Raw genomic sequence first — 17,035 nt, 5'->3', positions numbered from 1 at the left:
CCAGAACTTTGAAGTTGCAGTGAGCTGTGATTACACCAGTGTACTCTAGTTGGGGTGACAGAGTGAGACTCTGTCTCAAAAAATATTTGCTTATTAAAAATGAAATTTTTGACTCTTATGAGAAAGTGAGTCATGAGGTGGTTGTGAAGAGACCAGAATTTGTCCTCATGTTGCTGAGTGTCCTCTCCCTTGACTGCAGTGCTTTCTGCTTTCAGAGAAAGTCTTAGACCTAGAGTAACACGTTAGTATCCTGAGGTAATGTCGTTTCTGAAAGGACCCAATTTCTTTTCTTCTATACCCAAAGAAGAAAGAGAACCAATTTTCAAAACACATTTTAATAGATACATTTTCCAGGTGGCATAATGTTATATTTCAAAGACAAATTCACCCATTTCATTATTTTTTTTCAGAAGTTAGTATTCTCTAGGTAGAAGATATTTTCTGAAATTTCAAGAATGTTTTCAGGTAAACTAAGAGTTAATTTCTTCTGAGACTCTCCAGTGTGTCTCAATCTATTCCATAATGTGATTAATGAAAAAGATTCATATGTGTCACCAAATTTGAGGTGGTTTAGTTGAGAAAATTTGAAACAGGTTACTGAATTCCTGGAAGAAAATAGAACACCCTTTAAATGTAGGTAAAAGCATATTGAATTTAAACATTTTTGAGATCAGAATTTCTAGGAATAGGAGCATCAATATTAAACCAATCTTTTGCTGTCTCTAAGGATATTTGGTTCTAGATATTCCCACAATTATCTTCGCTTATTGGTGGAAGAAAAGCCTATTTTTGCAATATTTCTTGAGTCCTATCTGACAGGAATAGCAGGTGGGTTTATCTTCTCTGCTAACTCCAGTCTATTGAGTGGCTGCTTGCAGTATGACATTAGGAAGGTTCTGAGGCTCATCCACCATCAGTGAATGGAAAGGATTATGACGAACTGAAGTGTGTCTGCTATGGGCCTGTGTGTATGTGTGTGTATTGGGAAGAGGAGTACAGTCTGCTTCCAGATATTTCCAGCTTTGACCCAAAATGGAAAGTATGTTATATGCCAGCAATTAAAAGTCATCTTTCAGTCTTAATACCGTAGGGTTGGTGGCCCAGTAAAATTTTTCCTTCATGTTTCAGGAATCAATTGTGAGTGAGTAAAGGGGCTCCCTGATTTGATTAAGATCTGCATTTGTCAAGGCAAGACAAAGAACTCTTCTCTCTCATTCTGCAGATGGCTTTCATGGCCAAGGAGCCTTTTCTAAGCTGGGAGAATTTACCGTTTGGGGGTTCTGTGGTGGTTTCCTCGGTAGTGTGCATGCCCCTTCGGATGCCTGCAGGGGTTGTCACTCCAAACTCATCATCGGTGTCTCTGGGAGTTGGGAGGTGGCCCTCTGGGGTTCCGTGGGTGGCAGGATTTACTCCTGCTTGTCCTGCAGGAAGGCTTCCCCTCCGGCCATCTGGGTTAGCCCCTGCCTGAGTGGTGGGCAGGGTGCCTCCGGGGAGCAAGGGGTGGATGATGAGACCTGTGAAGATCTGTGGGGCCACTGGCTACAAGAAAGGAGGCAAACAGGAAACACAGTCAAAGTCAAATTCACACATTTCTAGGCTGGTTAATGACTGTTTTTTCTTTTGAGGGGAGCAAGTTTGAGTAGAAATGGCAGGATGGAGAGTAAAGTCAGAGAAAACAGCAAAGATCTAGCATTCCTCAGAGGAAATGCCACTGTTGGCCCAGCCCAGCCGGATGCTGGGTTCATACTGGGATTCCTTGCTATGCTTCATTTTCCTCAGAAGGGGAAAGTCAGAATCTAGTCGGTCATGAGAAAAGGAATATGCATCATTTATTATCATCAGGTGTATCTGGAGGTAGATCTAAGGCAGAAAATGTATACAGTTGTGATGGGCTATATCTCTATTACTAACCTAAAACATAATCTTTCTTTTGCTCATAAAAATTAAAAGATTGTAATTTGGGAGACAAAAATTAATGAAAAAATTGATTCCACTGGATTAATCAATCCTTATCTTCATGGCTTGCATCTCTTCAAGTTTCTTACGATGTATTTTTCAAAGGCATTGGAATATTCAGTCAGAAACATTTCTCTTGGCAATTCAGCTACTTGTGTGTTTCCTGTGGTTACACAGGGAACTCCTCTCTATTAGAATCTTTCATTGTTAGAGAGAGTCTGATGAGCAGGTCTGGAGCAGGACTCAGCAATCCACATTTTTAACCAGATTTTGAAGTCATCTTGATTTGGTGGGCTGTGACTGAAGTTTGGGAAACACTGTCTTAGATTTAAGAGATAATGAAACCAGAATTAGACTTATGCTGGATGAGAGAAAAGAGTATGGAAGTTTTCAAATTGAAGGTTGTGACACCCACAATTTTGAAATAAAAAGGTGAGTGGCTGACTTTATTAAAAAATAAAACAGAGTAGATCAGAGTGCATTCTGTATAGTACTGAAAAAATGTTTGAAAACCACTAGTATAGTAGATAGAAAAAGGGCTTTGGATTTGGATCTACTTTTTTTTTTTTGTCTTTGAGACCTAAATCACTTGAGTTAATTGAGCTTCAGTTCCTTTATAAAGCTGGATCAAAAATCTCTGCTTTGTAGATTGGTGTTTTTTTTTTTTTTTTAAATTTTATAATAAAATAATATGAGACAGAATTCTCACTCTGTTGCCTGGGCTAGAGTGCCGTGTCGTCAGCCTAGCTCACAGCAACCTCAAACTCCTGGGCTTGAGCAATCCTGCCTCAGCCTCCCGAGTAGCTGGGACTACAGGCATGCGCCACCATGCCCAGCTAATTTTTTCTATATATATTTTTAGTTGTCCAGCTAATTTCTTTCTATTTTTTTTTTTTTTGATAGAGACGGGGTCTCGCTCTTGCTCAGGCTGGTCTCGAACTCCTGAGCTCAAACGATCCTCCCGCCTCGGCCTCCCAGAGTGCTAGGATTACTGGTGTGAGCCACCGCGCCTGGCAGATTGGTCATGTTGAAGGCAATATATACAAACGATCTGCTAAAAGTCTTATTATATAGCGTTATATAATATACATGGTAGGTATAGATGTTCGTTCATGCATCAATGTTGGCAAAACAGATAGCCCCCTTACTTGATTATTATTTATGGCAAATGTAGCAAATCTCTACCTTTTCCATAATAGAAAAAACTGTTTAAAAACTGCATTCTCAAATATTGCCTCAATTCCTTACTTTAGTTGTCATGTTTAGCTATTATGCTAATTCATCATTTTCTGTAAAAAATGACCTATGGAGGAATGCATGGAAGTGCCTAATAATAGTAATATGAACTTTATTTAGATACAGCCCTTCAGTTATTCATGTGTATAGAAAAGAGTTCATTCATCACAATCTGATGCTAGAAAAATACATATTTACCTGTAAAAATAAAAAATCTGAGTTAAGAAATTAAATTTTGTCTGTAAAAAAGTCAATATTTATCTTATTGTACATCTGCATGCATTTTAATAGCTTATGATCCTAGACTGTAATCAATATAAAGTTCAAAAATGTGCGATGTGCATTGGTTCTCTGGATAGAGTTGAATCTGACAGCAATACATGATAATAAACGCTAAGTCAAATTAATGGAAAAGTAGCCAGAGAAGGATGATGAAATCTCCAGATAAAGAAAGGATAACCTAATGCAAGCACCTATAAAAATGTTCAGTTTATTGTACATTTAGTGTACTGCAGATTCGAGATTTATGGTTGAAGGAGACTATATGAAGACAGACACTATATTGTGGTAGAAGTGAAAAGAATTTGAAATGTTAGTAATTAAAATTTTTTTTTTACCAATTCCTCTGAGCTTAGGATAGTACCCTAAAAGCAAAATGATAAATACAAATTATTAGACACATTTTAATATATTTAAAGCAACATATTATAACATAACTTAAAGACTTAAAATACTTTGAAACATTGTAGAGACAGATTTTGTGTTTTCAATAATATGTTAAACTGCCTTTGTTATTTGTATCACAGAACTCAAGTCAGCATATTATGTGGGACTCCTAACATTCATCCTTTGAGTAATGTGAGGTTGCATACATTGTAAAAATTATATGTTTTTCTATTAAGAAGATGCACGTCAGAGGAAACCTTGAGAATGCTGAAAGCAATAATAAAAAAAATAAACCCACCGTAATTCCACCATTCAGAGTTTGATATATTTTCTTCCAGATATTTTTCATACATTTATTTTTTACTTAATGGAAGTCATGTCATTTTTACACTTTTATGTCTTGCTTTTTCTTTTAGTATTACATGATCATTTAACTGTATTGTTGATAAATGTTCATAAATGTAATTTTAAATGGCCACATAGTATTTGCTCTTATGTGGTACAGTTTATTTGGCCATTTTTCTTTGGTCTTAGATTGCATCCAATATTTTTCTGTACTCCAAATATTACTTTGATGACTATATTGTACATAAACATTTGCTGTATTTTAGATGATTTTCTTGGCATATGTTCCTAGATGTGGAATTAAGAGTTGATACAAATTTTATATTTGATTCTGTTTTTAGAAGTAAAAGCTGTCACCTCATACTGATATTTGACCTTGTTCTTTTGATAATTTTATCAGGGATCTCAAGAATTACTTTCACAAAGGTAAACAGGGAGAGAGGAGAAAGTGTTTATAGAATTTTCAGGGAAAATACATACAGTCAAAAATAAATTTGAGATTAAAACAATAAATCCCTAAGTCATTAATCATTAGATCCATGCCAATAACCAAACTAACTTCCTTCCTTCCTTCCTTCCTTCCTTCCTTCCTTCCTTCCTTCCTTCCTTCCTTCCTTCCTTCCTTCTTGCCTTCCTGCCTTCTTCCCTCCTTCCCTTCCTCCCTCCCTTCCTTCCTTCCTTCCTTCCTTCCTTCCTTCCTTCCTTCCTTCCTTCCTTCCTTCCTTCCTTCCTTCCTTCCTTTTTTTCTTTCTGTCTTGCTCTGTCATCCCACGCTAGAGTTTAGTGGCATCATCATAGCTCAACCTCAAACTCTTGGACTCAAGCAATCCTCCTGCCTCAGCCTCCCAAGTAGCTGGGACTACAGGTGAGTGCCACCATGCTTGGCTAATTTTTCTATTTTTAGTAGAGATGGGGTCTCGCTCTTTCTCAGGCTGGTCTTGAACTCCTGAGTTCAAGCAATCCTCCTACCTTGGCCTTCCAGAGTGCTAGGGTTACAGGTGTGGGCCAACATGTCTGGCCACTTATTTCTTTCTTAACAGTTTGGTTTAGAGGCTTGGCTGGTTGCTTCATCTGTGTGATATTTATTAATGGTACAACTGTAACTGAGTAATTTTAATGATCTCTGATTACTGATTTTCAAATTGGAAATAAAAATATTGTCCACAAAAAATTGTATTGAAGATGAAATGAGATAATGTATGTAAAGTACTTCGAACAGTGTGGCACATGGTAAGTGCTGTGCTAGCTCTTGTGATTGTCAGTGTCTATACAATGCAAAGTGAATTGGAAACTTCACAACTATCTGGTGAATAGTGGTAAGATTAAATAAACACTTCCCACAAAAGTTATTTAAAATAAAAATCATATTAAAAATAATCTTACCTGGGCTCCAAGTTGTGCTATAAAAATTGGTAACATCTGAAAAAGGAGAGAAGAATTCGGTAAAAAATATATTCAAAAGATAAATTCTAGCAGATGATATAAATACTGAGACTTTCTTAAAAGGATACAACATTTGTTGAAAAGATATTTGTTACTAATGTATCATCTATGATTATAGATATAGACTCAGAGAGCTGGATGGGAAATGGAACTCATCGAATTTGTAAAAAGTATTAGAGCCAGAGAGATTTAGAAACCAGTTCAAGACAGTACATTTAGAAGGTAGAAGTTAGTAAATTGGATGAACAAAAAATAATTTTAGTCTCAAGTGATCTACAAACTGAAGATTATTCCAAGTAGTAATGATAAAATGCACAGATTTCTTTTATATGGCATTTCAGAAGACACATTAAAGTATGTAATGGATATTTTAAAATGCAGAGGTTTCTTGAAACACATATATTTATTATTGCAATAGTTGCCAGGATATTTTGTTGTGAAGTTTGCCAGTTCTTGCTCAGTAACCCTGGCATCAACACAGTTCTTAAAACTAGGTAGGAAATAATTCAGTGGTCACTGATAACTGATTAAATGTTAGGAATTTATAGCTGAGAAAGATTTGAGTGAGGTGTTGGCATGCTCCAGTATTCTCTACTACTCTAAGAACTAGCCTAGAGTTTGTCAAAGGAAGCTAGGGTTTTAAACATTTATTTTTGTTTCTATAGAAAATTCGGTGTCAGGAAAGTAATGAAAATGGAATTTTAATTTGATATTAACCAACCCAAAAGATTCAAAAGTCTTATGAAATAGACTCTTAACTTTATTATTTCCCAAGACAGTTGGTGTGGCAATTATGGAATTATGGAACGCTGAAAAGTATGTACATTTATGAACAGCTTACTTTCAGTCAGGTTCTTGTCTACTGGCAAAAAAAGGGCAATGACAACAACAACAATGACAACAAAAACCCAACTAACCTTCAAGGTGGCAATGGGAAAATAATTTGGGAGAAGGGACACAGTATTTGGGAGAAAACAGAATTGAAATTTCTTCTTTAAAGGAAAGTTGGAGTGGAAGAAACAAAAAGATAAAAAGAGGAAACCACAGATGTTAAGTAACATCTGTAAGAAAAGGTAATCTATTTTTCACTAATATAGCAAAATAGAGAATAACTTTTTTCTTAGTTGTTGGTAGTAAAATTACTTTAAGTAACAGTCGCTAACAAATTTTGTGTGTTTACTATTTTTAATGTTTTATATGTATTTACCATTTAATTTTTATAACCGCTCTAGAGAAAAGTTCTACTTTAATGCCCATTTTAAATTTTGAGGTAAGCGAACCACGGAATGGTTAAGTAACTTGGCCAACATCACGCAGGTGGTGAGTGGAGAGCTGAGATTTGACCAGAAGTTGTGTAGTTCTTGAGTTCACTCTTAACCATGTTGGCCTTTCTTTGATAACCGGGAGCTGCCAACAGGTGCCCAGATTTGCGGCAGAGGAAGTAAGCCACTCTGCATAGGGAGAGGAGGGCTGGAGGGATTGGAGCGGCCCAGGAGAGGGTCAGGTACTCTTGGTGGTAAGTACAGCCTAGAGACACTGAGGAATTCCCACAGGGAAGGAGAATTGATTTATATTATTGCGTGTTGGAGAGTGTGCAATGTCAGACCCTCCATACTGGAACTTTCGTAACATCTTCAGTACCCACTAATGCCTTTGACAGGAGGGAATATTCTCTAGGGAATATGAAGATGTACTAAATTTGGCTTCAAGATTAGAGCAGGGCAGCAATTGAGGCTGAAGCTGGACAGTCAGCATAGGGATTATATAAGGATCACATATTAAAGACAGTCTCATTTTATTTGCATGTTTCTAAAGTCTTTTTCAGAGGGTCAATTTTATTATCAAGATTTTTATTATCAAGATATTTTGTGTGTCTTTGGCCCTGGAAATCCTATTCCGAAGTAAGAGTTGGTCCAGAGGAAATAGTCATTGATATAGTCATAGACTTAGTTACAAGGATTTTCACTGTAGCATTGTTTATAGAAGCAAAAAGCTTGGAAAAAACCTCACATTTTCACAATAGAGAATTTAGTATACAATGAAATACTACACAGTCATTCAAAACCATGTTATAAGTGAGTATTTCAAAACATGAAAACTATTTAAAATGTCTGTGTGGAAAAAAATCAGGTTATAGAACATTAAATATAGCAAAAACCTATTTTCTTTAAAAATGTACTTTATATGTATAGAAAAAAGACTGTAAGGACATATTCTAGAATGTTGATGGTTTTGATTATGAGTGATAGAACTCTGGATGAATTTTATTTTATTTTTTTGCTTACTTATGTCTTCTAAATTCTTTATAGTTAAGATATATTACTTATATGATAAATAATAAATGCTTCTACAAAAAATTAGACCACTACGTAGGGTGATGGGGGCTGACGTCACATATTGGGGAAAATAAGTTATCTACCAACAACTTAATATAGCCATAAAAAGATTATTGTATTTTTCTCCAGAGCCTCTTAAGCTACTTAGAGAAGTTTCAAAAATTTAAAAATTCAGACTTTGTTCAATGTTAAAATTCAAACACTTAAAAAAGGGGTGATGCCTTAAGTATGTCATTTATATCTTAATATGAGAGGGTTTTTTAGAATTTTTCCTGAAAGTAAGTTCTGGCAGGAGGTGAGAGATAACTAGAAAGTCCTTGGGGACTTTTTAAGGGGACATGATAAAAGGGCACAAAAGGGGGAAAACCGGATTTGCTGAAAATAAACATTATCCACCTTTTAATTTTTCTTTGCGATGATCTTGGTCATCCAGAAAGTCTTCGATAGAAAAATATTCTTGCTAGAAAAAAATACTGGTACTTCTCAATTTCCTGCCTTCTAGTGTTCACTTTTCAGTCTTCCCCAACTCTTCATAGTTTTTTGTTACTCACTAAAAATTTATTCTAGAGAGGTTGTGGGATAGCATGGTTAGTTTTATGGATATGTTTTCATGAGTGTTTTATCAAGAACCAAACTGCAAATACAGTTCTATGCCATATACTGTTCTAGAATATTTGTCTGCAAATTATATGGGCAGAATTTTCAAGAAGCTTGAGAGAATTCTTTCTGTCTTGTAGACTTCCAGCTGAGAGGAAATGCTTTCCAAGGTTAAACTGAAGTCCAGTTACTGAACGTACCTGTGGTTGCAGCTGCTGTTGTACGTTCAGCCCCCCCCAGGGGCAATGGGTGGGCCTGTGGGCCAGCTGTCATCCCTGCAGTGGGATTTAACTGTAGGGCAATGAAAAAGATTTTCCTTGGATCTTTTTCAGTTTGAACATTCAGGAAACTAAATATACTTACAAAACATAAAATATGTTTAAAGGGAGGATTTGCCATGTAAATGTATAGTATTCTATTGCATGTAGTTAGATATACAGATGAAATTCAAAGACTTACCTTGTCTACTAGTCCAACCACAAGGTCTGTTACTAACTTTTCCCATGCTAAGTTTTTCTTTGGCATTTAACCCGTTTTCTTCAAGAATTCTAATACTTAGGTAATTTTATCCTTGCTTTCCCCTTTTGGCTACAACAGCTGTGGTTGCTGGAATTATTCTGATAGTTTTTTATTAAGAAATTAATTCCTTCACAGGTATCCCCATGAAAATTATGAGTTTCAGAATAAAATAATCTGGAGCATGAACTGTATTTAAATCTGACCACTAAAATAAATCCACTTTAATCAGGAGAGGAACTTACTTTTCTTCCCCAAACAGATTAAACTATACAGATACTCTATGAGAAGACTTAAATCTTTCCATCCCTTCTAGTTTGCTCTTGTTGAGGGAGTAGTAATAGTGGTTATAGTGTTTATGGGGGGTGTGGGTGTTGTAGGGGCATCAAGAAATGTAGGGTGGAGGAATAGAGAGTGGAACTGGAGAAGGAAAGACTTGAGAACTAGATCCATTCCTGCATAGGCTCTCTTACTAGGAAAAACTTTTTATGTTGTATTGAATAGCGTCCAGTGTTCTTTGACACTTCTCCCTCTCCTCTTTTTACCTTAATCTACAGTGAATGTGTGCGTGTACATTTGTGTATACACACACTCATATACATACTCCCTCTCAACATTAGGTATTATATTTATTTAACAGTGGTATTAAAATGATACACAAGAGCACTTACCAGATGCAGATCTGACCCCAGTGTGAGCATCGGTGTTAATGGTATTACACTTAAAGAAGGGAAGACCTGCAGAACATTGAAATTGATGTATGAGACAAGAGGTTGTCTGTTCCCATTATTCTGTCGTTGGTAGACCTATAGTCTATAAATACAGGAGTATATGTATACTCCACGTAATCTACACTCCTGCCAGAGGTGGATTTACCTTGAAGATAAGTGAAGGTGAGTCTTTAGGGTCTCTCACTAGCATCGCCCCCTTTTGTGGCCCTGGGAGGTGCCCTAGCAATGTGTCAACTTTATGGTATTTATCAGTTCGAGAAATTTTGATTTACTCTTATTTCCTATCTCATTATAAATATTCACTTCAGTACCTAATTTTACACATCTAATTTTGCATTCTTTTTCTTAAAAAGTGTCCCCAAATTGAATAAGCTGCAGATTCCTTAAGGAGAGTGATTGGTTCCTGACATGAGTTCTACAATGTCCATTGACTAAAGAGAGAACATCAGACTCTACTATTACCTGATTGTTTTATTTTACAAAGTCTAGATGTAGGTGAGGTAGGATCCTTTATAGACAATGAAGGGTTGGAGCGGGACGGAGAGCAGTAGCCAAAAGAGAAAGGTAGTTTTCAAAAGTATTTAAATATGCCTTGAAGAAACAGATTTTACAGAAACACATCAACTCATCAGCAACAATGAAACTTAAAAAAACCGTGAGGAAATCTGCAGTTATCTTTATAGATCATCACTTATTCCCTGATGTCTCTGGCAAATACCATATAAGAGATGTCACAGTATCTCAAGGGCAGAGATGACCAAGCTTTGTAGCTATTGCTTTTCAAAGTTTTACTAGATTTTATTGATAAACAAATTTTTGGACAAAAGGGAAAAGAATGAAGGTGTTTTGTTTTTTGTATTCAAACTTTTCAGAAGAGTGTATTGGTTCCCTTTTTATTCCCTTCCAAATCAAAAGCCTTTCTCTTTTGTTCAGTCATGAGACACTTTGTGTAAATCTTGATTTTTAAATCCATCAGTCTTAACATGTTTCCTTTGCTGGTTTATAAATGTCTCCTGTTGTAAGACTCTTACCTGATTTGGGTGCTGTTGGTTCAGTAGTGTGGCCTGATCCGGAGCCAACTTTGTTGGAGTAAGTCCCAAAGCCGGGTTCAGATGCCTCTGTGAAAACAAATATGTATTTGAAGAGACGGGAGTATGTTTGAGAATTTGTATCCATTTTTGTCCGGAAGGTAACAGGTTGTTCCCAATGCAAAATGTTCTTCTTTAGGCTCTGTGTATTTTGGAGCAGTTTATTTCCTGGAAACATTTTGTGCATGGCAGGACATGGAATTGGAGAGTGGAAAAATGCCAGACCAGGAGGAGGGGATGGTGTGGGCGGGAGGGAGGTAGGATGGACCAGGGCACATGGATTTCTGGTGGTGGCTCCTGGCTCTCATTTATTTTCTGTAGCTGCCTTTCTCTTTTGCCAAGACACAAAATATATAATCTGCACCTTGGCTCTGTGCACATTTGCTTTTTCTCGGTGTTTGAGGTGAGACGCCATAATTCTTACTGCCTTTTCATGAAGCGTCCAGGTTTTGCCTTATGACTGCCATGGCTCTCTTATAATGGAAGTTCAGTTTTCTTCCTGGCCTGGATATTTTCATAGTGTATTAAAAATCACTAAGTTTTAGGGGCAAAAATATTCTTTCTACTTATTTGGTCTAGTTGTACAGTTTTGTTTTTATAACTGAGGCCCAAAGATGTCAAGTAACCTGGCCGAGATGACATGGTGAATGGCAGAGCCTGCGCTAGGATCTTTGCAGATGTTCTTAGTCCCTGAAAAAAATAAAATGTTCCCTCTGCCAGGTTGATCTCAAGTGCCTTTGCTCCTGGATGCATTCCCAGAAGGCACAGGGGTGTGGCCCTCCAGCACTGCATCAGCCCTTAAGTCACCTTGAGTTTACCCTGCAGCAGTCTTGGTTCTGCTTTGGGTTTTTCCCCTCAGTTGTAAGAGGAGAGGTTGGTATTACCTGTCATTAGAGGACCCTTTTAGCTTTAAGATTATGTGATAAGTCTTTTCCTCCCCTACAGTCTATTGTTAGTACAGCTGCCAGAATGACCCTTTGGAAACAATAGTCTAATCTTGTCACTCCTCTGCTCAGTGCCTGTAATGACTGTCAGTTTCACTTACAGTAAAAGCCAGAGACCCTACAATGGCCTACAGGCCTCTCCTGCCTCAGTACCACTCTGACCTTCTATCCTACCTCATTTCCTCTCGCTCACTCTGCTCCAGCCATCCAGGCTCTTTGCTGTTTCTGGGGCAGGTAAAGCCCACTCATGCCTCAGGCTCTCACCTCCACCTGTTCTCTCTGTCTGGAAGGCTTTTCCCCAGACATTGGCTCACTTTCTCCCCTGCTTCAACTCTTTACTTGCATTCACCTTCCCATTGAGGCCAACCCTGGTCACTCTCCTGAATGTGCAGCCTGCCCTATTCCCTCAGGGCACCCCATAGCCCTGCTCCCTCTGGCCCTGCTCTGGGTTATTTCCATAGTGCTCACCACCTTCTAACATGTCCTGCGGCCTACTGATTTAAGCTGTTCATCATTGATCATTTGTTTCCTTGCTAAAATATAAACTTCACAAGGGTGGAAATACTGTGTTTTATTCAATGATACATCCCAAGCAGATAAATCCGTGCCTGGCATACAATAGGCACTAAACAAATATTTTTTGAAAGAATGAGATTTTGTTTTCTTCTAGAGCACTCACTTCCTGTGATTTTGATTTGTCTTATCTTCTTTCTTTCTACTCATAGTATTCTCCATCTTGCACTTGTTCTCAAACTTTTGATCTCCTGAAAAATACTTGCTAGGTTGTATGTGTTCACATTTGCAAATGGATTCATTTTTTATGCCTTTATGATAATTCAGTAAATTCATTTACAAATAATAAACAATACCTTGTCCTTGTGTCCTGATTTTTCATTTGAGAAATGTTGTTCCTAAACCAACATACATTTCAGTGTCACCTCCCCCATGCCCTACCCTACTAACTCTCTAGCTGCTCCCACATTGTTGGCTGTTAGCAGCCTGCATTAGCCTGCACTGTGCTTCTCAGTCCACCTTGCATGAGAACTGTGCTCCTGGAAAGTTTTATTTCTCCTGGGTCTTTACAAATTATATGGTAATTTAAATATACTAGAGAAACCCTATTTTGAAGAACCCTTTGGTAAAGTAATTCAGTGAAGGGAAAGATCTATTTGTTTTATAAAAAAATTAAATTCCTCCTTTACTTCATTCAGAAAATTAAATTTTCCCAGACAACTTCTTTCAAAGAAGACATATTAATATATTCAGAGTAAAGTAAGAGGGAGGTTGGTTATTCATGTATTGTTCCATCCCCCACGAGCTCACCGTGTTCATTTCCTTCATAGAACTAATCATGGTCATTATTTATATTTTAACATTTCTTTAAAAATTAATTATTATAATATCTACAATTCTTGCGAATACCATAAGGGATCATATTGTTTTTCTTTTTCCTTCCCTACCATTGTATCTTCAGCAGCTAGCACAATGTCTGGCATACAGAGAATTTTCAATAAATATTTGTTGATTGCATGGATGACTATAGAAGTGTCAAGTGAGCTTGCAGCACAACTTAGAATGTTTTTTTTTGTTTTGCTATTTCATAACAAATATTTTTCAATTTTTGTCTTAATGTGAATACTCAAGAATCTTGAACAGTCAAAGAAAAGTCCATGTAGAGATCAAACCTCCCATCTCTATGTCTAGAAAATAATGGAGAACAATTGGAGTAAGTGTTGGAGTTCTAGTGCTCCTTTCTTTCAAAAGCCTGCAATATGTGATGTAGAAGACTGAAACAGGATCTACACCTTTCACCTCTCACAAAAATCAACTCATGGTGGATAACAGACTTAAACCTAAGGCATGAAGCTATAGGAACAAAAAATAAATAAATGGAACCTGGTCAAATTAAAAAGCTTCTGCACAGCCAAGGAAACTATTACAAGAGCAAACAGACAACCTACAGAATGGGAGAAAATATTCACATGCTACACATCTTATGAAGGGCTGATAACTAGAATCTATATAGAATTCAAGAACGTCAGCAAGAAAAAAATCAAACCACCCTATCAAAAAGTGGGCAAAAGACATGAACCAGAAATTTTTCAAAAGAAGACAGACTAATGACCAACACCATATGGAAAAATGCTCAATATCTCTAATCATCAGGGAATGCAAATCAAAACCACAATGAGATTATCACTTAACTCTAATGAGAATGGCCTTTATCAAAAGTCCGAAAACAATCAATGTTGGCATGGATGTGGAGCGATAGGAACACTCATACACTGCTGGTGGGACTGCAAACTAGTACAACCTCTGTGGAAAGTAATATGGAGATACCTCAAAGAGCTACAAGTAGAACTACCATTTGATCCAGCAATCCCATTACTGGGAATCTACCGAAAGGAAAAAAAAACATTCTATAACAAAGACATCTGCACTAGAATGTTTATAGCAACGTAATTCACAATGGCAAAGATGTAGAAACAACCCGAGTACCCATCAATACATGAGTGGATTAATAAAATGTGGTATATGTATACCATGGAGTTCTACTCAGCCAGAAAAAACAGTGGTGATCTAGCACCTCTTGCATTATCCTGGATGGAGCTGGAGCCCATTCTACTAGCCAAAGTATCACAAGGATGTAAAAACAAGCACCACATGTACTCACCATCAGATTGGTATCAATTGATCAACACTTATGTGCACATATAGTAGTAACATTTATTGGATGTCGGGCAGGTGGGAGGGGCTAGGGGATGGGTATATTCACACTTAATAGGTGTGGTGCACATCGTCTGGGGGATGGACTTGCTTGAAGCTCTGACTTGGGTGGGGCAAAGGCAATATTTGTAACCTAAACATTTATATCCCCATAATATGCTGAAATAAAAAAAAATAGAACAAAAAATAAAAAATTTAAAAGAGGGGAAAAAAGCCTGTAAAATGAGAACACTTTTTTTTCGCAGTGGGGAGGAGGTTTCTAGTGAAAACCAGCAAAACTGCCAGACAAATTCTAAAAGAGCTGTAACACTAACAGCTTTTTTGATGAGGTGTTCCAAGCCTTTTTAGTTTATACAATCTAGATATTTAGAGTTTCCAATTGGAAAATGTAGTTTACTTCTTTAGTCATGAGCAAAAAACTAGCTGCCAAGAAAATCTTAAATTCTTTTTTGGAAAATAAAGTAATTGTCCACTTTGAGTAGTTATAAACTAAGGCAATCTTTTATCTCCTAATTTCTACCAAAATAATTGACATTCTACCATTACAGGGTAGATGCATTTTTAAAAGGCAAGTATCTTGAAATATGCACCAATACCTTATTAGTTTATCATCTTCTGCCTTGGAAAATAAAAACAGGAAACTAAGGAAATGAGTCATAGAACAGAGCAGTTTTGATAGCGGGCAGGAAAAGAGATAAGTCTGTACCTAGAGATGCTGTCGAGGCTGGTTGGTACACAAAATAAACATATCACACTTACTGGTAAGGACTGAGTTGATCCTAGAAGACAAAACAGTAGAATTGTAGTCTTCATGTTTCAAATTGATACCTATAACAACAAAAGAGTTACTCTTTCACTCTATTTTTTTTCCTTTTTAGAAAAGATAATACTTACGAAAAAAACAAAGAATGTTCTACTTGAAACACGGTCAATTACTGTTACCTTTGTGTCCACCAGGCAAAATATACAGGTGAAACAATATTCAAAGTCCAGTTGATTTCTCCAGTTTACTCTGGGGAAAAATTTTACCCTTTGATGATTTGTGAGTTTGTAGAAAGAATTTAAACTCAGCTCCAGGAAAGTGGCAACTGTGAGACCAATCAGGATTTAGCTGTCTATGAAATCATTTGGTTTCTTTCATTCCCCAACACTTCATTAGGTGGGTTATTAGTTGCAGACATTATATTACCCAATGTCTAACATTTGAATAGAGGGTATTTCAGAGAGATATGCCTTGTATAATTAAAAAAGTATAGACATTAAAAAATTAAAACCCTTCTTCACCTCCATCTTCTTCCTAGATGATTTCCCAGGTATACCTGTTTTGTCATCTAAGTATGAACATATAAATCAAACACGAAAATGTAGGGCTCTGTGCACAGTTAAAAAAATAAAGTCTATTATGTAGATTGCTCTAACTTGGCTTTACTTAACAAATAATAGACAAATTTGTATGTTAGTGCATGTAGATTTATTTCATTTAAGTAATGGTTACATTATATTACATTTCTTTTGGATGACCATTTAATTCATTTCCATTTTATTTTGTAATTATAAAAGAGTTACAATGAACATCTTTATAAAACTTTTTTTTGCAGATATAGGAGTAAGTATTTCTGTAGGTGTTATTCCTAGAAGTACTGCATTAAAGGATATGTAGGTTTTAAATTTCAATAAATATGGTCAAATTGCCTTCCAGAAATGCTGAATGGTTTGCTTTATTTTAAATGGAGGAAAATGATACTATAACCTAAACAAAACACAGAGAATCCACTGAGATTTCTTTCAGCAAAAGAACAGTCAAGTGGTGCCATAGGTTTTCAAGAGGTGGGTTCTGTTCAACAATTTCTGAGATCAAATCAATGCCAGGATTGACATTCTACCACTACGGAATGTGTACATTTTAAAAAGGCAAGTACATTGAAGTACTCACCAACACCTTATTAGTTTATCATCTTCTACGTTGGAAAACAGAAACAGTGAACTAAAGGAGAATGAGTCACAGAACAGAGAAGTTTTGATGGAGAGCAGGAAGAGAGGTAGAATCACACCAGGATTTCACATGGAAGGCCATCTAAGGTTTGGCTTTTTTTTTTTTTTTTTTTTGGTAAGGGATCTGTTAATGAAAAATTGAGATGATGAGGAAATTTTTAAAGCTTTTCTCCAACTATTCAATTCATTTACACAATCAACTTTTGTGACTGTCAGATACTCTGTTAGGAATGTGGGACACTGTTTAGGAGGAGAAACACAAAGATTAACAAAAAATTACATGCGTGACAAGTGTAACAATAAGAGTATGTACAGGTGTGAGGGAGAGTGTGGTTAATTTCTTTGTGTGTAAAAGGGCAGAGAAAGCTTAATGGAGGTCACCCTTGAGCTGGGTTTTGAGGAATAAAGAAAAAGTCATTAAGAATGGAAGGAGAGCACCCAGGCAGATCAAGGGTTTA

General features: G+C 36.6%; 1 protein-coding gene and 1 non-coding gene across 2 annotated transcripts; both read right to left on the bottom strand.

Moving 5' to 3' along the window:
• Window positions 1-1,167: 1,167 nt before the first annotated feature.
• Window positions 1,168-15,398, bottom strand: AMTN (amelotin). Its single transcript, XM_045531795.1, is given in 8 exon segments — window positions 1,168-1,539; window positions 3,810-3,836; window positions 5,587-5,622; window positions 8,780-8,815; window positions 8,817-8,870; window positions 9,767-9,832; window positions 10,858-10,944; window positions 15,345-15,398. Coding segments are annotated over 8 exon segments (732 nt in total).
• On the bottom strand, window positions 14,838-14,897 carry LOC123624889. The gene has a single exon (XR_006730253.1). It is a non-coding gene; the product is annotated as a U7 small nuclear RNA (small nuclear RNA).
• Window positions 15,399-17,035: the final 1,637 nt, after the last annotated feature.

This window comes from Lemur catta, chromosome 19 (genome assembly GCF_020740605.2).
Source record: "Lemur catta isolate mLemCat1 chromosome 19, mLemCat1.pri, whole genome shotgun sequence".
In the NCBI taxonomy this organism is placed as follows: domain Eukaryota; kingdom Metazoa; phylum Chordata; class Mammalia; order Primates; family Lemuridae; genus Lemur; species Lemur catta.
Note: the sequence above shows the minus strand (reverse complement) of the source record. Positions and strands in the feature narration are given on the sequence as shown.